Genomic DNA, 24190 nt, shown 5'->3' on the forward strand with positions numbered 1-24190 from the left:
TACTGTGAATGTTGCACACCCGGACTGGAATTCCTTTTCAATGTTGCAATGGTCTCTAAGGAGATATTTCCTTGTTCCTAACCCTAACCTACTTATTTTTTGCATGGTCCCCCACACTGAACCAGCATCGCTGAAGCTGACATGGCTTATTGGACTGTTCACCATTGTGGGAAAACATGACCCTGCTATTTAAATGTTTCTTTGCAAATAGCTTTAATATATAAAATATAAAAAACTAAATGCCATAATATTAAATCAAATATTTTAACTGTTGGGGCTTCAGAACTGGTACACAATTTAGATTTTTGTTTCATCACTTCCAATTTTACATGTTTATCCTGTATGAGTTCTCTCTCCTGATTGGATGAAATTGGTAAACAGACCTGAAAATATATTTTCTGTTTACTAAAGGGCTGGAGAGACAGGGAGACCCCCGTTACTAAACAAACACACAGTAGCAATAATAGGAATATAAAGCTATTTAACAAAGATATATAGTATACCGTATATCACTACACCCACTTTAATATAAACAACAATATATAACCCATCCCTCATTCCATCAGGCTCAGAGAGAATAATATCACAGAAGTCATTACAGTACATATAGCAGATATGGCACCGATAAGCGAGCAACAAAGGCATAATACAAAGAAATGACTTTTACCAATAATCTAAATAAATGGTGTAGTATGGCCAAAATAGGGCATATTTAAGTATTGTATTGTTTTTTTTATGTTATTGTGGATATAGCCGATCTAGAAGCTCAAAACGTGAGCTCACGACATGTGAGCTTGTAGATCGGCTATTTTCAACAAACAAAAAAAAACTCGAATAATTGCGATTAGGCGATTATGTAATTGTGACAGGCACACACACACACAAGTTCACACCGACTCTAGCATATTAATTGCCGGCCCTCACACAGGCTGAGCGTCCTAAAGCGGTTGCAGAAAGAAATGACGGTGCAGTTTGCTGGCAGCCGTGGGGAGAGATTTACGTTGCATGTGTGTGGGATTCTCCCAGGGCAGTCTGGGTAAAAAGCTCCAGCGTCAGGTCTTTAAGCAGATAGGCCACTCAATAAACGACTGGCGTAACAAGGTTTCTGAACCCTCACAGCTTCCATTCCCAGTAAAGAGACACACACACACACACACACACACACATATATACTGTATATATCCTGGGCAAATAGTGAGCCAAAACCTGGCTGGATGAAATACACTTCACACAAATTGGGAAAAGGTGGTCAATCGCACTATTGAAGACAAAAAATGAAGAAAAAAAGAAGCTATGCACACGCGTGCACACACAACCACATTTGAAGTGATCCAACACTAGAGCACAAATTGATGTGGGACTGAGGATACGAGTGCTGTGTGAATGCGAGAGAGAGATTGTGTGTGTGTCCTAGCCAGCTACAGCCCCAAAAGCAGCTCGTTCCGCACTCTGATCAGTGATAGGAACTGAAACTGCCAACGCGTACAGACACACACAAACAAACATATACATACATGTAAAGATCACCTTGCAAGACTGCACTGACATGCATGTGCCCTGACACAAATTAAAGTCCATACAGTACACACATAAAAAGGACCCAAAAAAACACTAGAGAACTCACACATACACACACACACACAAAGCTAATGAGCCTGTGTGTGTTCACAGGCGAGGCTCTCCTGAGAGAGAGAACCCACAAAAATAACACTCCAGGAGGGAGGAGGAGGAGGGAGAGCGTACCGCCTCAGAGAAAAAGAAAATCTACTGAACATACGTCAGGAAACAAGCAGGAAATAGCACTACACCTCCTCCTCCGCCTCCTCTCTGAACACCTCTGCATTCAGTCCGATGACAGGCTGATAAGAGTGAACAAAGACTACCTGAATGCCTATCAATCCATCCATCAATACATACACCTTCCCATCTATAATGAATCTACACCTCGTCCCCAACCAGCTCTAACGTAATGCCTGAACAACCATTTTGACGTTGAAACCTGAACTTGTACTAGGATGACAGACTACCTGAGTGAGCATCAACGCATCCATCCATCCATCCATCCTTCCATCAACTGTGTGGACCAAAGTACGAATAAACCATCCATCAACCTCCCGCATTCGCCTTTTCTGTCCTGAATCATTTCACCACTTTTGTGTTGCCTCTTCGACTGGTGAGGAGATGATGATTGGCTACAGTCAATTAATCCTTCCAAGTCGGCCATCCCCACCCATGACCCATTAAAATTGCATTATTAAAGAAAACGGCAGAGGTTTAAGTACATAAACAGTGGTTGCCCACCTCTCTCCTGTGCAGATGAATGCCAAGACTAGAAAGTAGGTGTAGATATTGACAGCCACCGAGACAAGTCGCAGAGACATGCTTATCAACAGCGCTGAATGCAGTGTTTTCTGAGGCTCTATGTCACATCAAGCGACTGTGTGCTCGCACGTGCTAAATTGGACATGGCTTCATGGGGCTGCCGTTCTCAGAATATGCCATAGCATGTTAGCCTGGTGATTAGGCAACACAAACAGAAAAGAGTGGACATGGTAAGTTTGGAACAGCAAGGGATGAGAGAGAAGGCAGCGAAAGCATAAAAGAGGAATGGGAGAGCAATGTGGCCAAATGGAGCCATGTGAACGATGGCTGGTGAGGAACAAAGCAGTGTTCTCTTGTGAAATGGCTTTGTTAGGGCATGTTCCTCTGCCATGGGATATTTTACTGTCCTGTACGAAAACAACACAGTGGCTCTGGAAACCAAATAACTGTTTAAATCGCTATAAACCAAAGCAAAGCTAAGAAAGTGAAACAACCCTTATAGATAATATCAAAACGCTAGTGACAGCTAGTTTGGATCACCCACATTTGTATCTAGTGCAAAAGCAAAGTACCCAAAAACAAAAAATAGACATGATAAATTGCTGTTCCTGCAAAGTTGCAGTAACAGCCCCCCCCCCACCCCTTCCACTCATTATACAATCCAGCCCGACGCCCAGCAGCGAGGGGTTTTGCGACATCGTATCTGCAGAGCTATTAAGACCTCAGCCTAAAATTAGAAAGAGGGATCATCACATTTGATGATGTGGAACTGCTTTATGGGGCTGTGCGCCAGTGGGGGGCACGCTATCGGCTCAATGAGCCATGGGAGTGCCAGTTTCCCGCACACAGTGGGGTCTGCCATAGCGTGAGGTGAAACTGGCAGGGAGTGCTGGCTCAATGCTGAGCCATAATGGCCTCCTCTTAATGGTTGCCGCAGGGGGTCAGCGTTCATTATTCTCCATGTGCGGGGACTTTAGGAAGGATCTCGGGGTGAACCTTGTGAGCACACACACATACATACATACATACATACATACACGTCGTACACGGAGGCACCCTGGGGTGCACAAGCAAGCCAGAGCAAAAGAAGGTAATGCTGCAGTGTTTGTCATCATGCACATTATCCAGACACTAATAGAAAAAGGACACACCTGTACCTCTGGGACGTATTACCTTTTATAGAGGGTCAGTTAACAGTTTAACAGCTTGATAAAGCAATTTTTCACAGTAGTTTCCCTGCTAATTATTCACACAAATTCAAAGCAGATTCAAACAGAGCAGTGTAAAAAACAAAAAAAACACAGCTTCAAGAAACTTCCTCCCCTTTCCTCAGTTCACCTTTTAAAAGTAGCTCAATAATACCCTCGCTCAGCTGAAACAGCCATCTTAACACACAAATGCACACTTAGGCCCACACCACTCTAAAATACCAAGCAAAGATAGGCCATCTTACTGCTGCTTTTCTGCCATCTAAAGAGGCTGGGATATGTAGCGTTAAATTGGAAGGCACAGCGATAGTCATTTAACGGACTGGCTTTAAGAAGGGAAACCTCATAAGCTGAAAACCGGTTCCACAAATTTGAAAGGATATACTTGGTGAGAGAGCGAGAGCGAGAGAGAGACTTGCTCAACTAGGCAACGATACCAGGAGGAACCACATATTTCAGTCCCACAAAATAAAGCTTGTGTCTGTGTGGGTAAAAAGAGAAACTTAAAATGGGGGAAAAAAAGGATGCCGAGCTGCCGACAGGCTTACTCCAAACTGGTGGATTATTCGGTGTGCACACACACACACACACACACACACACACATGCAGCATGCAGCATGAAAACATGCATGCGCACACACACAGATTGTCGGTTCTTCTTCACATCTCGGGGGAACTCATTTCACAGACTTCACCTGCCAGAGGAATCAGGCAGCCAAACAAAAGCGAGACCTGAACCATGCTGTGCTATTCAACACTCCTGCTTTACTTTAACCCATTAACTATACAGTCACTGTGTCAGTAGAGACGCTCACACATACACACAGAGATATTTTTACCCACTATGGCCTCAGGCATACTCCCACACACACTCACGAAACCCCAAAACAATGTAGGGGATGCGATGTAGAATGGAGCGCAGGATGCATGTTGTGAATACACCAAGATGTGAGGATATGAGATAAGAACGGAGGAGAATAACAGGATGGCGAGTCAGGATACGAGCTGAAAGGTTGTGTGTGTGCGTGTGTGTGAGAGAGATGGGTTGGGAAGGCCTCAGATTTTAGTTCATACTGTGGCACTGGAACCATCTCCTCTTACCTATTGGAAAGAAGGGAAGCCTTTCCTCTGCGTACCACCAGCAGGGACATGGGCAGAATTTACACTTCCTGTCGCTAGGCAGACTGGCTCTTGGAAGTAAGAGCGCTGCGACTGAGAGGCTTCATCGGTGTTGCCATGTCTGCTTATTATAAGCAACTTTGGGCTGGTTTCTAAAGTGTAGTTGCTTATTTGGGCTAGTTTCCGAATGTCGTTTAAACCAGTGGTTCTCAAATCTTCATGTCAAGGACCCCCAAACTAATATGCATTTGTCCACCGACCCCCCTCCCCATTTAAAAATATTGTGCCAGGGATACCAGATTTGTGTGTTAAAATGTTTCCAAAAATATTCAAAATGTTTCACTTTTATTCAAGATTTTCTTTTGAACATAGCAGCTCTACAAGCTTGAGAGCTTGTAGATCGGCTATTTTCAAATAACCAATGTATATGTTTAAAGTGCTCATGTGGCCTAGTCGCTTCTTTTGGGCTCGTTTTCATAGACCTCGTTGCTTGTCACAGAGGCCGACAGGGACAGACTACTTGCGGGACTGTCTTTTGTCTCTGTGTGTGACTGTGTGTTTACGTGTGGCTGTGTGTGTGTGTGTGGTGTTCAGAACTGGAGATTCACATCCATGGCATAAACAAACATACATACATTAAAAACTGGAGATTCACATCCATGGCATAAACACACACACAGAGGTCTTTCATACTCTCTCTCCCTCTGCGCCGTCACACAACAATGGCAGGAAATGTCCAGCTGTCAGAAGAGGAAGCAAGGGCGGAAAGAAGGAAGGGCTCTGACTGTCAATGTGACTAGAGGAGATAAGTACCGCTTCTGCTTCCTGTCCCACCTATGTAACCATGGAGACAACCACCCCACCTACAGCCAATATGGAGGAGGCAGAAGATATTGTCATTTTCTTCTAGGTGAGATGGGGGGGGAAAGGAACCTCAAATATCTCATGTGATCTACCCCCTCGCCTTTGTATTCGAGGGAAAGGAAGCTACATTGCTACTTAACGCAAATGCTTTATCAGGAAGTTCACAAAAAGCCACCGTAATGGCTGCAGATGGCGGGATCGTCATTTCTATTGCAGTTTCGTCAAAACAGACACCTAAATAGCGACGGCTAGCAAACAGCAGCTGTGTTTTTATCATACAGATTAGGACAAGCAGTTAGCAACTTCTGTTATCAGCAATGATATCGTCGCTGTCGGGCAGAAACCTTGTAACTCCATATTGCAACGTTTTAAAACTTTTGGTAAATGAATGCCCTACTTCATTCGAACAAAAGTAGCAAAAATAGCAGATCTACAATCTCACAGCTTGAAGATCGGCTATTTTCACAATTCTTTTAATAATAAAAAAGGAATGGTTTTGGACATACAAGGTTTCCAACAGACAGCAATGATATACGGTAGTGATTAGTATTAGGAGCAGTAGAGCTGGAAGCAGCAAACGTTCAGGATCTCTTACTATGTATGTATTGTATCCCTTTCTCTTTATAACCTGTGCATGTTTATGTGTGTGTGAGAGTTTCGAGTACACAGGGTGAGAGAAAATGAGGAACAACCACATTCCTTTCCCTCTCATTAGCAGGAAATGAGGTCACACGATGGCAACGAGGAGCCATTTATACCAACGAAGGCCAGAGAATCTGTAAGACAGGACAATTGCCCACAGTTACGTGCTAATGGCAATTAATGTGTTTGTGGCTGTGGAGAGAAAGAGGGTCCGACAAGCTGCTATAGCCTCCGATTACCAGCCTAGAAATCAATTCCCTTAGTCAGCATGGGGAAACATGCCAGATAAACAGGTTACATCACACTATAGTAAAATCTTCAGTGTTCATTCATCAAATTAAAAAATCTAACTCTAAATGAACACTGAGAATTTTACTGTGTAGGTGTGTGTGCCGGCGGATAGGGATCAGAGAACTGGTATCTCCCTTCCTTACTTCTCAAGTACAGGGCATGCTGGGTCTTGTAGGTGCTGTCTACAAGTCCCAGCCTTTCTTTTCTTTTTCTGTCCCCGCATACGTGACTAACAGTGGCACTCATATCTTGTTATGGTGTCTCTCTCTGATTCTCCTTTTCATCACAGCCAGACTTTCAGAGATCTTGTTCAGGATCAAAATATTATCTCCCAGAGGAATGTCTATAGACACACACACACACACACACACACACACACACACACACACACACATAATACCTCTTAGACTTAAATGAAAAAATAAAATACAATAAGGAACGTGTGTCAACTATCTGGATGGATTTCGTGCAGGCCGCCATCAGGAGGACTTAAAGCTAGATTGTTCTGGGCCAACCATCCAGAGAGGCGTTGCATGTGAACAAGTGTTTGGCCTATAAGTTCTCTGTCAAAACTAGTTTATGTCTCTCTGCGCAGAACCAAACAAACAATCTTGGCACGGTTAGGGCAACGCTGAAATGGTCCCTCCATCCCTGAGACACTTCTAAATGGTTTACTTGCCTTGTGGGAAAGACAATGAAAAGAGGAGAGCAGAGAGAGAGAGAAACATAACAGTGCTTTCCAGACCTGGAAAGGGCTTTGCTCTGTCTGCATGGTCCTGTTGAACAGTGTCGTTTATCCACGTTTTTTGGGGGGGGGGGGGCAAAGCAGGGGAGGCCTGACACGACAAGTAATTTTGTCAAGATGAGGAAACTGGGGGAGGGGAGGGCAGAGATAAACAGACAGTCCGGTTTCCACACGACTCGCACCATGATTAACCAGGCAGCCACCCAACCCTTCTTAATCCTGTAACCTCTGATCTACCTCAAAGCGCTCGGGTTGTGAGGACTTACTGAGTCTACAGTATGTGTCTGTATAATCACTGCCAGCATGTGCAGGCATGCACTCTGCTACCAACCATGAGAGCCTGTGTGTGTGTGTGTGTGTGTGCTGTCACAGACGAAGGGAGTGTCTTGGTAGTGTCCTGGGTGCAGAGAGTCGCTGTCGCTGGGCTGATGCAAACCGACAGGCAACGTTACAGGCCTTTAAGTTCAACACTGGTCCTCACATGAAAGAGAGGCGATGTAGCCCCGAGGCTGGATTACTGCCACAGTACAACACACACACACACACACACACACACACACACACAGAACCACAGAGAGAGAGAGAATGGATAGAAACGAAGCACAGGTGGAAATGGAGAGAGACGGATTGATGAAAGCAAGCTGGAGATGAGAGAATTAACAGGAATAATACACAAGGGTGGGGGAAAAAAGAAGGGTGGGCAGCAGGAGTTGCAGAGTCATGATGCCAAAATAAATATTACAATAAAAAAGACAAAGCCAGGAAAAATGAGTCATTCCCATGGGAGAACAGATAGCGATTTCCTCCAGTGGAAAACACAAGGGCCAACGACGGAACATCTTTCACACCGAGCGCTGTACTGCTTCATCTGAAAAATGGATGGCAGTGTAGCACAAACACACCAGGAGAACGTGTGTCAGGTTTTGAGGGAAGGGGAGAGAGAGAGAGAGAGAGAAAGCGAGAGAGAGACAGAGCAAAACATAAGACACGGAGGGACAGATGTAGATGGAGGAGACAGAGAGAGAGAGAGAGGGGAGAGGGATTTTGCAGTTGGTGATGAGTCAAAGGAGGAACCGAGATAAAGCCGGGGGTCTGGTTCATCGAGAGTGTCAGACGTTCAATAAAAATAAGGCTGGAGGAAGATCTCCCGTCACAAACAGCCTGAACTCGTGTCAGACAAATTCTCTCGAGGAAATGAGAGGAGGGGAGGGGAGGCGTATTAAAAAAGGGGCTGACAGAGACGACTCCATCTCCAGACAGACTATTCCTCACCTGAATGTGCCACAACAGCTGGCACCTTGGCACCTCGCTGATGCCCACATCTGTCTCTCTTCCCACTGTATTCACGCACGCACGCACACACACACACACACAAGCCTGGCAGCCTTTACCCTTTCTCCACAGGACTCTGCATTACACAACAGTCAGTCACACATGTCATTCTCCATCATCATTAAAAAAAAAAAGGTGAAGAAGAAAATAAAATGCAAAACATGTGTTCTTCAGTACCGTTTACTGTATATGGAAGCAAATTTACAGCTGGGAGATTCCCCTGCAAGAACAGAAATGAAACCTAAGCGTGTGTATCCATACTGGACATGCTCCAACCTCACAGTAAATGATATGTGACAGACAGAGACAGCTGTAATCTCATCCTGTGCAACAAAACAACACCTTGTAGAACGTGTTATGGGCTTGGCATCCAGTTGCTCTTACTGAGACAACTGGCCTGGAGGACGTTGAGGGTTAAAGCGGACGGGAGCCGCGTCTGTCCACTAGTTCATATGGCAGGAGGACGCTCAATTCCTTTGACTGAACTTCAAAGCATCAGGGCTGACATGACACCTCGGTGATATAGCAGCTGCCTAAGCGATGGCCATCACCTTAACTGACACTTGATCTTTAATTCAGGGACCGCTTTTAACCACAGTACTGTAAAATCCTCTAGCTTTTAACCACACTGTAAAATCCTGTGTTAATTTAACTCAACAAATTTACAAATGGAACCAAATGGACCCTTAGGGTTTATTTGGTTCCATCTGTACATTCTGGAGATACAAATGGATAAATTAACACTGCGGATTTTTACGGTACATCTGCTAGTATGAAAATCTAAAGCCAGGCTCACAGGACAATCGGGGAGATTTTTGGGCCAGGAACGCCCCTCTCAACAACCAGGGAGACAATTCTTGGTTCAAGGCTGATCGGTACCAATTATCTGCCCAGATTATATATGTGAAGAGTTCAAAGATCCTCTCGATCTGCTCACAGGGGCAGTCCTCATAACTATCAAACAGGTTTTATGATTTGTGACGGAATTAAAGCAGAGAGCCACTTCTGGGATGTGTCAGAAACGCCTCTGGTGGAATCACAAGCATTGCCCTAGAGCCAAGTCATGGCTGGAACTAAATGTTGACATGGTGAAGCAAAGATAACGCATAACGCAACCACAATTCAAACTCGAAAATGGACATCTTGTTCAAGTGCATGCAGGCACGCACATGCGCATACAAAGTAAAATCCTCAGCATTAATTTAACTATTAAAGTGCCATATTGACCCGATTAAAAATGTATTGTTATATTACATTAAATAATGTTATGAATTAACACCTAGCACTTTACCGTGTACTAGCTTGTGAACTGGTTCAAAAATGTCCCGGGGTGCATACGTCTGTCCCATTACCACACAAAGGCCTTTTGTGTATCAGAAATCATGGAGGGAGGGAGGGAGGGGTCAGTGACCTTCCTCTTAGCCAACCAGATGACCTCATTCTCAGCACATAGGAATTCTCCCACTCTCTTTTCCCTGTTCTTTATCACCCTCCCCCCCCTTTCAGTGCACACAACCAATCAATTGAGTGGGCCCAAAAGCACACTCACTAACCCCTTTCATATAGAGCACGATACATCCACATTCTTTCCTGCTAGTTATCTGTGTTTTATATTCACGTCTTTCCTGTGTTCCAAACGGGTGCTGTAGGGGCCCCTTTGTTTCTCAGTCATTAAAGCCTAATCATACAAACTGAGCCATTGTCTCTGCTCGGTAATCTGGTCACAACCAGTGCACTGATAAGAACGGACGTGCAGACTTTCAAGCCGTAGTGTAAACAGACAGTCAGCAGCACAACACTAAAAACAAATAGCTTGGACATAAAAACTTCTGCAGCCGCAACGGGTCTCTCTGGCTTCATCCATGCAGCAGTTCTGTCACTTTTGGGGTATGAACACCTTAGGCATGAATCAAACGAAAAGAAAATCCTGTTTTACATAATGTGTGAGACAAGAGGGCAGACAACTACAACAGTCGTCTAGTTAGGCTGTTGTCACACTGTGTCCGAGATATCGGGGGAGGAAGGGGCTGTTCGGCAAACTGGAACATTTGAGAACATGCAGAGTGGGCTAGGTGCAATGTTGCCAGGTCTGCTTATTAGAAGCGACTTTGGGCTTGTTTTTCTGTAAAGTTGCTTGTAAATATTCGTAGTTGCTTATTTGGGCTCATTTAAAAAAATATATATTATTGTATAACCAGTGGTTTTCTAACATTTTCATGTCAAGGACCCCCAAATTAATGTGTATTTGTCCACGGACCCCCTTCTACCCCCCACCCATCTGTAATTATAATTTGTGCCAGGGACCCCCCTTCCAGATTTGTGTTATTAAAATGTTTAAAAAACATTTCACACTTTTTTCCTCAAGATTTTTTTGAAAATAGCAGATCTTCAAGCTCACAACGCGTTGCATCGTGAGCTTGTAGTTTGGCTATTTTCGAATAGCCGGCAAATATCAACAAATAGGTTTAAAGTGCTCATGTGGCCTAATAGTCGCTTCTTTTGGGCTTGTTTTCATACAACTAGTTTAATTTCTCTCGCGAAATCTGGCAACACTGGCTAGGCGCATAAAGTCTCTGTGTGCAGTGGCATCATGCATGCGACTGCTCCTTGCTGCAACATTCCCTGCTATAATGTAGTGAATGTTTCATCACAGTTAAGTAGAGCGCAGAACTCACACACACGCAGAGTCGCAGACTGAAAAAGAAAAACAAGTTGAGCAGTACTCTCTCTCAAGTCTCCCCTTGGCTCCTATCACCTGATCCACAGATACAAACACGGGCGGCCAATTGCGAGACTAGAAAAACGTCCATGGGTGGGGAGAGGGTGGTGTGAGGTTAGGTGGTGGTGATGGGGGCTCAAAATGCCATGAACTCGTGCAACTGCAGTGTAGAATGACCGAGCCCTTCTGTCAATATCACTCTGTCTCACACACACACACACACACACACACACACACACACACACACACACACACACACAAACACACACACAAACTGCTCCGGCATGGCTGCTTCGAGCCTTGCCTCCATAACCATACCTCTGTTACACACTCATTCGCTTGACATGTGCTCAAACCTGTTCTGTCTCACTCCAAAAAGAAAATACAACTGACATCAGTCAGAGTGTGTGCACTCTAAGCTGCCCACGTAAAACAGCATTTAAAAATAAACAAAGAACTGCCTCTCTCTTTGACCGAGTGCAGCACCACTCTCACGCAGAGGTCAAATCTGTGTGTGTTTACATACATACCACGTTTTCCAAGATAGGCAGAGAGCCGATACGAGTGGTGGTGGTGGTGGGGGGTACGCAATTGTTGCGTCACATGGAACTTAATAACCATGTAAAAAAAGAGGCTGAGCATAACATCCAAGCGTTTGTTGGAACAGAGCAAGTGGGTTGACCTGGTTTAGGTCAGAGTCCTCTCTACATATTTAATGGCGAAATGCATCGGAGGATTCCCTGTTCCTCTCGCCCTCTGCAAGCCCTTAGGGAAGGTTACGGTGGGGCCGCCTGCTCGTGGGGCAAGTCACACAGAAACAACGCACACCGCTAAGGGACAGGTGAATTATTCATCCTCGATTTATAGCCCAGCCCCTACAAACGGGGTAAGAAGCCTAGTTGAGAGTTGCAAAGCCACGGCCCAGGCAGACTGATCTATTGAAGAGATCGGGGGGGGTGGGGGGGTTGCACAGTATTTCAGAAGAGGGTTTTTTTTTTTTAAAGGAGGGGAAAAAAACATTTGACAGGGAGCCAAGACAAATGTTGCAAAGGAAAACAGACTTTAACACTGAGATATGTGCACCCCCGATGTTCTAAACTGCAGAAGAAATACATTTTAAAACCTTGCCCTTCGGCCTTTGATATTTTTACCCGAGTGGAAAAGAAGTGGAAGTTGCCAGGCGGTGAAATAACAGCTCTGTCAAAATTGCAATATGATTACACATTAATCTTTTCTGGTTATTCGTTGTCTAACTGATGGTGTGTCTTGCATCAGCTTCTGAACGCTGCACAGATAAAATTGATTTAAAACACACACACACACACACACACACACAATGAGGGATTGTGGGGGGAAACAAACAGCAGATTGGAGGTTAAGTGCTTCGACTGCACTCCCGGTGAAATTCCTGAACTGGCTGTCAACTTGCTTGCCATTCCTCCCGAAACGAGAGAAGAGAACGCAAGAAGGGCGGGCAACGAGAGAGAGAGACAGACAGAGTGAGCATTCAGCTCAGTTTTTCTTCCTTTTTTTTTCTCTCTCCGCCTCCCTATTCTGTGAAGAATACTGAACAACGGGGGAAAGGAACAGGGAGAAATGGTGACAAATGCCAGCGTAACACCTCCTGCGGAGCCTAATTGTTAGAATCCACATCTGTAACAGCAGTTCAGAGAATAGAAGGAAAAAAAGAAAACACACATACACACACACACACACACACACGCTAACAAAAGAGACAGTGAAAAACATTGCGATTGTGAGAGAGCGAAAGAGAGAGAGGACATATTGTGAGTGAAAAAGGGGGCGAAGTGAGCGTAAAGAGGCGGGTGGTAGAGCTATTCCAAGCAGTCAAAGAATGTAACGGGGTGGGGCCCATACTCGTCTCAACTGAGAAATAGTGTTCCTCTGTTTGTGTGCGTGAGAGCACGCGAGCAACTTCACATATGTGGGTTCATGTGTGTGCACGCACGCCAGCGGGCATGACGTAAAGAGGGAATGAGAGGAGAGCTGAACAAACGGCACCGGGTGCCAGACGGACCGTTCCCAACCAAAATGTAAATGAGCGGAGAGGAAAAGCCTGGAGACAGACCAACCTCTGTGGGAAACAACAGCAGAGAAGAGGCAGGGGGGAGTGGGGAGAAGGCCTCGTTCCATTCTCTGGACACTCCCTTGTTCTTGTTCTTCTCCTCCTCCTCCCATTTGTCTGGAAGGGAAAACAAAACCACTGTCTGGGTCCCTCCACTGACCATTCCAGTCCGAAAACAGGTGTTACCTCCTGTGTGTACTTTTGTGTGACAGAAAAAGAGGGGGTATGCAGCCGGGGTCAAAGGGAGGGGTTTGCAATTTGAGGACATCAAATAATAAATAACCCCAGTATATGTAAACTAAAAGTCAGCACAGAGGAGAAGTTGAGACATAATTGTTACAACATCCCCCGACAAGCTCTACCCGCCTTTCTGTGTCACACTACTGGTCATCATCTGGAAATGCACACTCACACACACGAGCTGTGTCATAGCCAGGCTAACTAATAACAGAACAGTGACTCTTTCCTTGACAGGAAACACACAGTAGGCCTTGAATCTAGAATACTCTCACTGCACATCTGGTCAGCTTACTATTGATCAAATAGTACAGGCTCGTTTAAAGACACGAGGACAACTTTTTCAAATAGCCTCTAGAAATATTACGCTGTTGAACACTGAAATATTACGTTGTCGAACACTGAGCAGCAGAGGGAGGGAAGGGGGTCGAGGAGGAGGAACGCTTAGTTTTGGTGACAGTCAGCTAGCCAGATAGTCGGCTAGGCAGGGGAGGGCGACAGCAGGGCAAGGCAGAGGCTGCAACGATAAGGTGGCCCCAGCACATGCGGGATTGAGGGCCGAGATAAGAGCCAGAGGCTGTCGTTAGATGACTTTATCAGGCTGCAGGAGGCGGAGGGGGGCTGGGTATGGAGCTAAGCCAGGGGAACCAGATGGGGGTGACTGGAGCTCACACACACACACACACACACACACACACACACATCAGAGAGAGAGAGAGACAGAGAGACTTCCACGTAGGTGGGAAGGCAGGCTGTAACCGGTTCTTCCTACCACAACCCTTACACCTCACCCCGTCAGACTCCTGTCACCTCCTAATTCATTACCATGGAGGTAAGTAGGGGAGAAAAGAGAAGCAGAAACAGAGACGAGAGAGAGTGTGAGCAAGACAAAGAAGGAGAAACAGAGACGAGATTTAGAAAACAAAAGCCCGCGTCTCGAGCTCTGCGACTGGTGTGGCGGCTCAGCAAAGTAGCACACAATGGCTCATTTAATTAAATTCCAGCTTATAAGCAGTGCCTTGAGAGAGGATGGGGTCAGGTTTTAGCTTGCACAACAACCATAGCCCCTAACCAACAACAACCACCATGGCCACTAAGCTCTTCTGCCCATCGCTGTCATCAGCGAGCTCCCTCCTCGCAGCCCTGAGCTGTCTTACTTGCCATTCAATCTTGTTACCCGCCGCATTGATTGCATGTCGGAGGCTATCGAAAGTCCAGCCGGGGGGGAGGGGGGGGTTACCGGGGACGAAACGGAGACGAAGAGAGGAATGACAGGGAGGAAACAGGCAGGGAGACAGACATGAAACATGAAGAAAGACGGGAACACAGAGATATGGACAAACGGATAAGGAAGTAAGCTTATACCGCTCCCCGTCTCCCATTTATCAGAGCGCTAATCTAACACGGGTTGTACTCCTGTGGGACTGGTCCCACAGACAATCGCACAGAAGCAGCTTCGTAGTGGACTGTCCGTCCATCCTTTCGAGCATTGTCAACTCACCGGGGGAGCATCCTATTAAATCACAGCCCAGGGACAAGCAGGTGGACATGAAACTCTATGCCAGGAGATGCTGTGGCCAGGGACCAGAGCCGTGGACCGTACGCAACCTGGTTACTGCCACACAGCACGCTCTGCAACAATGGACTATTAAATCCATTACACAAACAAGGCTAAAATTGAGCCTGTAAGGAAAATGGGGGGAGTGGGGGGACTTGGAACAAATGGTCTCGATCAATCCGACAATTGCGTTCCGTGTAGAGAGACTTGCCAGAGGACACGCTTTAAAAAAAAGAAAGGGGGGGTGTGGGGGGGGAGAGAAAGGTGACTCTCTCTCATCTGCTCCAGTAACTTACAACAGTGCCTGCACTTCTACTACTACAGAGTCACTGGATGTGATATGGGCTGTCTCTTCCTGCCAAGAGAAAATATAGCAATTTGAAGCAGCTTGTCGTCTGGAATGTGAAGTGAGGATCGCAAAGTGAAATATATAAAAATAAATATTAAAAAACACCATGGTGAGTGTCACCTCTGGAAGATGAAGAACTGCAACACAAGGGGATTTCAGAGATGGGCCTGTCAACTCTGACCGAGTGACCTTGACTGGCTCTATATTCGACTGGAGTGATATAGGAACGTGCACGCACCGTGCACACACACACACGTCTGAAGTGGGGTTGTCTATGAGCGGCCACTACACATGGGGGGGGGGGGGCACAAGGGGGTGTCAGTTTTCTTTCGCCGTGGAAAAAGAAGCACAAACATGCACGCAGAAAGTTGAGGGTGGGTGGGGAGGAATGCTCGTCACCTACGTGTGTTGGTGTGCAGCTGTCAGGGGGGATTGTGGTGCAGGGGGGAGGGGGTTCCTCTCAAGGGAGACAAGACGAGAGCTAAAAGCACGATTTCTACCCATGTCACTTTTAGAATTTTACCAAAATATTCTTTATTCTGACAAAGCAAAGAATATTTTAGCCATTTAAATTACAGTGAGAGACAACAGGCACCTGCCATTTACGCTTTTCCGTTTCATGAGAGGCGTTCGCCCGCCCAATTTTCATCAACACGCTGAAATGTTCTCCCCAAGGAGACGAGGCAACAACGCCTCGTTGACAGCTAAGGAGTGCCCTTCAGTTTCTGCCTCTGTCCCCCCTCTCTTTTTCCAGCATCACACCTCCCCCCTCCCCAACAAGTGACAATATTTCTACTCCACTGTATGAGCTTCAATACCTTTTTTTCCAAGCAGCACCTGTTCTCCTTGTCACCCTCTCAACACTAACACTTGTGGAAGGACAAGACTAGAAGGCAAGACAAACGCGGCGCAACCTCTCCCAATTGTTGGGTCACGGTGGAAACCTTCTTTGTACAAAACGGTTTACTTTTCAGAAAATGGTCAAAGAATCTGTGTTCCAATGGATACAAATGTAGTAATTATTTAGTCAAAAGCTCTTGTTAACACTTTTCATTGGTTAAATATTTATACAACCCACTGACACACTTAAACACTTTCAAAATGTTTCAAATATTCTTGATCTACAACGCTTTGCATCATATCAGACGGGTGGTGAGCTTGTAGATCTGCAATTTTTGCTACTTTAGCATGACACTTAAATGACAAAGTAGAGAATTAATTTACGGAAACACATAAAAGGTTGACATGTGGAGAATGATATACAAGGTTTCTGCTCAATAGCAACGATATGTTCTGGAGAGAACGCTGCACAGAACAAACAACTTCATAGACAAGCCATGATTCACACCACAATACTATGGGATTGAGGAGGGGAGAAAAACAGAATACCGTCTGAAATCCTTCCTGTCACAGAGAGGTGCGATGTTTGTTGTAACTGTTGGCCTGATGCCCTTGCCTCTATATTTGCCTAACTGGAACACCACACACCAACCTACCTGGCAAATCTCAACCACATAGCATTATTGATTACTTCACAGACTGATTGAGAACTGGCGTCTGCACTTAAGAGCTGCAATAATCAAAATAAAATGTGTAGTAGCTTAACACTGTACTTTATAGCCACATTCATTATTTAAAGACAGCACGCTGTATTAAGATTTAAACACAAGTTCATAACTGACCCAAATTTTGTGTTAAGTGTGTAAAGCTAAAGCCATGCAACAATACTTTGCCATTATATATATATATATATATATTAAACATTTTTAACCTGGGTGGGGTTGGTTTACACTAGGGTGGGACGGGGACTGGGAGGATGGCCTAAATACCGCAACGGAGCTCTGGCCCAATCCAGAGGGCAAGCAAACCAAACAGACCCGCTAACGGGAACCAGACAGTCAGACAAACCTACTCTGCCTGTGCTTGGATGGCTTACATCACACACACATGAAACATTTGGCGGATATGTAAAGTTTGGGCTGCTGCCGTGGAAACCTCAGTAAACCGAGGAGTTGTGTGGCTTTGGGTTGGAAGGAAGAGAAAAGGGTGAGAGAAAGACAGAGGGACTGGGGAGGGAAGTTGTGGGAATTGTAGGAGTTGCTTCCATACTTTCTTGCAGAAAAACAAAACCGAATAACAGGAACCCTGGGCTGTGGCACAAAAAAATATGTATACAGTCCGAAAAACTACAAGTCTGCAAGAGGTATGAGTGCTGCATTTCAGAGAAAGGTGCACTCCAAAGGCAATCCACGAAAATGCTAGGAATGACAGACAAAATATCTGAACCGCACAGGGTTGGGTCGTACAGAGGTACACTGTAAGACTATGCAGGTTTAGTTATTTGAATAAATGCAAAGAGGCACACAGTGTGCATGGTCCTTTCTTTCCCCCTCATTGTCCAGTCCACTAGAGAATTGTTAAGAGTTTTAAAGGTTGAGGGGGTTGGGTGGCGGAAAACAACAGACACATTTTCTGTCTACCACCCATCAATAACAAATTGGGACCCACCAAACCCCACAAAATAAAATAAAGCATTTCAACACTGGGTGTTTACAGGTTTAACTAGTTTTTGAAATTACTCAGTGGGCCCACTGGAGTCTCCTGTGAGACTTGCTTTTGTTTTCATTGGATAAGAAACTGTTTCTTTATTACATTTCTGTAGGCCTACTTTTATCTTCATTAACCCTTCTACCTGTTCTGTTTTTTTCATGCCTATGTCGGCTGTAATGACACTGAATTTCCCCACGGAGAGGTCTATCCATCTACAGTTGGAATGTGACAGAATGTCACTAGCACTCGAATTACAGAGAATAAAAATGTGTTTACACATGGTGCTTCATCGTTTCCACAAAACTGCCAAAATATGTCTTTTCTGAGGTGACATGAGTTTGAGATTGACATTATGCTTAAGTTAGTGTCAAAAAAATTGCTTGTTTACCAAATGTCAAGGAAGTTGGAACGCAAGACAACGCTTTCTAGACCGGTTTAACAAGTACAAACTATACGGCACACACATTCAGATATTCAGCTGAAACTCAAGTTCATGGTGGCCCTCTGCCTTTCAGATAATAAGCAATCATTTATCCCACAATAGAGTCAGTGTTGCCATATTATTCTGTGAGAGAAATAAGCAAACAGGTCTAGGAAAACAAGCCCAAAAGAAGCAACTAGGCCACATGAGCACTTAAACGTATGTATCAGCTATTTGAAAATATCGAATCTACAAGCTCAGAGCTTGTAGATTTTCAAAGACTCTTGAAATAAAATGTGGAATATTTGGAATATTTTTTAAACATTCCAACAACACAAATGCTCCATGACACAAAACATTTATGAAAATATTTGAGAACCACTGGTTTAAATAATTAAAAAAATGTGGAAGCAAGCCTAAATAAGCAAGTACACTTTAGAAACATGCCCCCAAAAAATAACGCAACCACCTATTTTTACAAGCAAAGTTACAGAAAAAGAAGCCTAAAGTATCTTATAATAAGTCGACATGGTAACACTGAATAGTGTGTGAATAGCTGCATTTTAATACAAAATTACATGGTGCCTATGGCACTATGGGGACGGCCAGGCAGGGGGATGTGGCGCTCTCTAGTGTCCCCCAGTTCAATGCCATAAACCTCAAGTCAAACCGTACACTAAACCCGCTTAGGATATCGATACTGTCAATGGCGAATAGAGCCGTTATGTGTGACCACGGAGAGGGGAGACATATTCCAAGGAGAACAAAATAATGCCCGTGCTGATGGAGCTGACAAAGGCGATGCAGTTTGGTGGGGCAGGCACTGGCAAAAACACCACGACTGCAGCAAATGAGGGGGGAGAAAAATACTACAGCGATCGCGTAGCTACCCAAATCACGAAGAGAACGTTTTGTTCTCGTAAAAAATTAATAAAAGCAACTAAATAAAAAAGACCAGGCAAAAGTTGGACTGTTTATCTGTGCAGCAGCCCCCACACTGACTACAACTCACTGGCCATTGTCTGACCAAACAAGCAGCCACATTCCGATGTGCTGCTGGTATCCAGCACGGCTATTGAGGAGAAAGAAACACATCTTTGCATTAAATAAACAAAAACACGGAGAGCGAGGACTCTCATCTGAACTGGTTATAATGTCTCGGGTGTTTGCTTGAGGAGAGGAAAAGGTAGCAGGGATTTATTTGGGGGACAAGTTTGGTATATAACATTGTTGTTTGGTTCCATGAGGGGTTTGATGGCAGTGTTGCCATGTCGGCTTATTATAAGCGACTTTGGTCTTCTTTTTCTGTAAAGTCGCTTGTAAATATTGATGGTTGCAGTTTTGGGGTGCTTGTTTCTCATGTATTGTTGCTTATTTAGGCTTGCTTCCAAATGTTTAAATTATTATTTAAACCAGTGGTTCTCAAATATTTTCATGAAAATGTTTTGTGCCAGGGAGCATTTGTGTTAGAATGTTTTTAATTTAAAATATATTCCAATTATTCCACATTTGTTTTACAAGAGTTTTTAAAATAGCAGATCTACAACCTCACTAGTAGATCTATTTTCAAATAGCCCATGTATACAGTTTATAGGTTTAAAGTTCTCATGTGGCCTATTAGCTGCTTCTTTTGGGCTTGTTTTTCGTAGACCTGGTTGCTCGTTTCTCTCGCAAAACCTGGCAACTGTGGTTTGATGGAACGCGGCGGCTCCACCACTTCCTCGTGCCTCGCTGCTACCACCACGCAGCTAAAAGCTAAAAAAGACCCCGCTTTGCTCCGTCGTCGCGCCCCGAAAACAGCCGATCTACAAGCTCACAAGGCCTCGCTGTAGCGACACCTCGTGAGCTTGTAGATCGGCTGTTTTCGCAGCACACAAGTTAACTCTTGGCTTGTGTCTGAACTGAAGCCCGTGCAAAAATCAGGCCACGACGCGAAAACTCCCCAACTAGTTTCCACCAACAAACTTGTTTTAACAGCTTGTAATTGAACGCAGCGGTTGCGTCGAGTTGTTAGGATTTATCGTCATTAAAATGAGTAGTCCACCCCCCAAAAGATGACTTATTTAGTCAATTCTATCAATTACACACGCCATGAAAATCTCCCATGAATTCAAGGCTTCATGGGGTGTGTAATTGATAGAAAATAAGTAATTTTTGTGGTAAACTACCCCCTTTAAAATGGACGATGGATAAAGTTGACCCTTTCCGTCGCCACAAAGTAAAAGAGTGCAAAACAAAAGTCGGGCTCCTCCTGAACGCCTCTTCGGCTAGAGAGAGAGAAGTCTAAAAACCCCAACCCCCTTGTTGTTGTAGTCTCTCTCTCTCTCCGGTGATACACCCATGCGTTCGCGACGAACTTATTGCTTTTATTTAAGTTGAGGTATCCTTATTTTCTCATTCCAGACAGAGATCTAGCCCCATGCTAGTGCGTGTCTGTCTGCGTCCCCCCCCCCAATGCAATGCAGCAGGCATGCCTGATCGAACCCGCGCCGGACTGCGCTGTGGTCACGCTTCCCCCTGCCTGTCTCCCCCCCAAACCAACCACCGCCACCAAAACGCTCCAAACAGGGCCGTTTACCTTCATCCAGGAGCCGCTCAAGGTGTGTGAAGATGCCGCAGAGGTTCGGTAGACTCGTCATGAGCTTCTTTTCGTTTAACAACTGCATCAAATAGTCGGGACTCGGCCTCGGTCGCTCCTTCACTTCGATCTCGCCCCCGACCATCATCTTTGCGACGAAGAGTGTGGAGAACAAGCCGACCACCGACACAGAATCCTCTTTATGAAAAGAAAAAAAAAAAGGCAAAAGAAAAAAACTTGCTGCTCAAATCCCTCGTTCCCCCCCCACGTTTCGATCGCTGTGGTTAGACGACCCTCTAAACCGAAAAATGTGGTTTGATTTGTTCTCGCAGTTAAGAGTGGAGAGACGAGGGGGAAAAAAGAAACCGTTATCTCCTTCTTCCACAGAGTCGTATACTCTCTCCTAACACGGTGTGCGCTGCTCGGGAACGGTCGATTCCACCACTGTCAGCGCCAGAGAGTATTCTGCTGAACGGCTCCGTCCTACTCGGCGCCCATTGGCCAGCAGGGCGTTCATGGCATCGAGGAGAGCACCAATAGGGACACAGTGCTGAGCCATGAGGGCGGTGAAGTGCCAATAGCGACCATTGGCTAAATGATCTACAGAGATTAGGACCAATTGTGTGCAGTGCACAGGAATGCATGTAGTAGACCTCCTAAACAGAGGTGTGATCACACATAGGGTTCCACACGTTTACTGTTATTCCCTAGCGCCCACTCATGTAAAAATGATATTATTAACCAGTTGTGAGATCCAAGCAGTCAATAAGTGCTCCTGGGTGTACAACAATCTCTTGTTTCTTTCCATAGGCTGACTAGTAGGCTGATTGATGGTGCTGAAATGAAAATGGATTATCTTGTCTATTCAGTATCACATACATATTGTTACACAGGTCCCTCTTAAAAAGGTAAATCTTATGTGTCTTTGGACCCATTGATCAATGTTGCAATTAATCAATGAAGCCCTCTCATTGTCCTGTCCTTGGGAAGACCTCTCCTAATAACCTCTGAAGATTAACACCATGATCAATGGGAACGCACTCACACCGACTGATTACCACCTTCAGTCCCACACACCCGGCCTAGGGTGCACCACGACTGGCTCGCTTTGATTTTAACAGCTGTTGGCTGAGAGGGGCCCGGCTAATTCTGAGACCTCAATTTGTCCGCTCATGTCTTTGTGGAAGTAGTCCCCCCGGTCTGTTTGCATGAATATCCAACAGCTGTACCATGACCTTTTGGCTTCACTTCGGCCCATGGCAGCATGGCAGTCCTGGCCAAAGAATATTAAGACACATCTCATATGCTCAGTATGGGATGTTTGTTAAATACATGAAACAAATCCAACCTGGAATATTCTTAATATAATTGAGAAATTGTCGGTCAGTGTCATTATCCTCCACACTGGTTGTCTCAAATGTGTTACTTGTAATGTATTTATGTATATATATACGTTTATGTTTTGGTTTGATTTTTAAATTGACTATTGTTGTTTATCCCTATGGATGGTTTTTATCATGACACTGTAAAGCACTTTGTATACACTGTTTTCGAAAAGTGCTTTATAAATAAAGTTTATTATTATTATTATTATTATTATTATTATTATATTATTATTATTTCGTTACTGTCATAAAAGTGCGGCTGTCCTTGGATAACTGTCTAGTTTTCATCCAGCTTCTCAATATCACAATATATGTGCATGTACTACACACACATAAGAGAGAGAGAGAGAGAGAAAGAGAGAGAGAGAGAGAGAGAGAGAGAGAGAGAGAGAGAGAGAGAGAGAGAGAGAGAGAGAGAGAGAGAGAGAGAGTCAAATCTGCACATAAACCCAGGCATGAACGTGCACAAACGCATGCACTGAGCTTGAGCTCAGATAACAGCATTTAGGAGGATCACGGTAGGTGACAAGGCCCTCGGGACTATATAACAAGAAGACAGATATGGTTGCCTTAACAACCCACACAGCACTGTGGCCAGTGACTGGAAGCTGTTTCCCTACCCTTCAGCCAAAGGCTGCATATAGCTCTATTAGTATGGAAATCAGTGTTGCAGTCATAACCACCATCATGGTGATCACCTCATATTAAGACAGAGCATATTTGGTTCCTAAACAAGAGCTAACTTCAACATGCACCACCTGGTTTTGAGGAAATTAAAGTACTACTGCCCTGATGTCGTGTCAGATACCAAAAGCCTGATTAGATTAACTCACTGATTTAAGATGAGTGGGAAAATGAACAAAAACTTCCCCTCAAAAACAAATTCCCATTTATTTTTAGTTAAAGAGGGTGGAAGTGATATGTTTTGTTAAAATAAGTGTTAAATAGCTCTATATTCCCATAGTAATCATTGGTATAGTGTGTTTGTTCAGTCAGGGGTCTCGCTGTCTCTCCAGCTCTTTAACAAACAGAAAATACATTGAAAATGTATTTTCTGTTTGTTAAAGGTCACAATGCCAATTTCATCCAATCAGGAGAAAGAACTCACACTGGATACAGGATAAACACGTGAAATTGGAAGTGATGAAAACAAAAAAATGTACTAAAGAGTTGGAGAGATGAGGAGACCCCTGTTACTGAACAAACACTATAGCAATGATTACTATCAGAATATAGAGCTTTAACCTCTTAACTAAAACTTTGTTTTAACCAAAATAAATCACTTACGGCACCTTTAATTAACCTTTTAACCTTTTAATTAACCTGACTTTAAGTCAGTATGGTACCTATTTAAGTAGATCAAAATGTTACATGGAACCAGAATTCTTACATTAAACAAAGATCATTACTTATCAAATTCAACTCTAAGTAACATTATCATAGTGAATAACCTTTATCTCCATCTTGTACATACATTTTATGAACTGAAATGAATTGTTCAAACTTGTTGTAACCTCTTCAGTCTGTATGTTACAACCAGCTTGTATCTATGAACCTTGATTTGTTTTTGTGAAGCTTTTGTTTCCAATTTGTCAGGATTATTTGTTCCTGAATGAGAATAATATGGAAACATGGATATTATGTTTTTGCATAATTCCATGTCAATAACACGATCACCATAAGAATACAGGTGGTTACAAAAACCTACCACCAATATCAGTGTGTTCTCTCAAGGATACTATTGATAAAAGATTCAATTCTGATAAATGATGTTGGTAGATAAC

At 44.3% G+C, this 24190-nt stretch overlaps 1 protein-coding gene across 4 annotated transcripts in view; it reads right to left on the reverse strand.

Moving 5' to 3' along the window:
* Positions 1–21457, reverse strand: part of qkia (QKI, KH domain containing, RNA binding a) — an 89974-nt gene extending 68517 nt beyond the window's left edge. For all 4 annotated transcript variants that reach the window (XM_080413676.1, XM_080413677.1, XM_080413675.1 and 1 more), the window contains exon 1: positions 21022–21457. In XM_080413676.1, the coding sequence (XP_080269802.1) occupies positions 21022–21169 (148 nt within the window). In that variant the 5' untranslated portion in view covers positions 21170–21457. The remainder of the gene's footprint in view (positions 1–21021) is intronic.
* Between the last annotated feature and the right edge of the window lie 2733 nt (positions 21458–24190).

Source organism: Gymnoscopelus braueri, assembly GCF_963280865.1.
Source record: "Gymnoscopelus braueri genome assembly, chromosome: 19".
NCBI classification, from domain to species: domain Eukaryota; kingdom Metazoa; phylum Chordata; class Actinopteri; order Myctophiformes; family Myctophidae; genus Gymnoscopelus; species Gymnoscopelus braueri.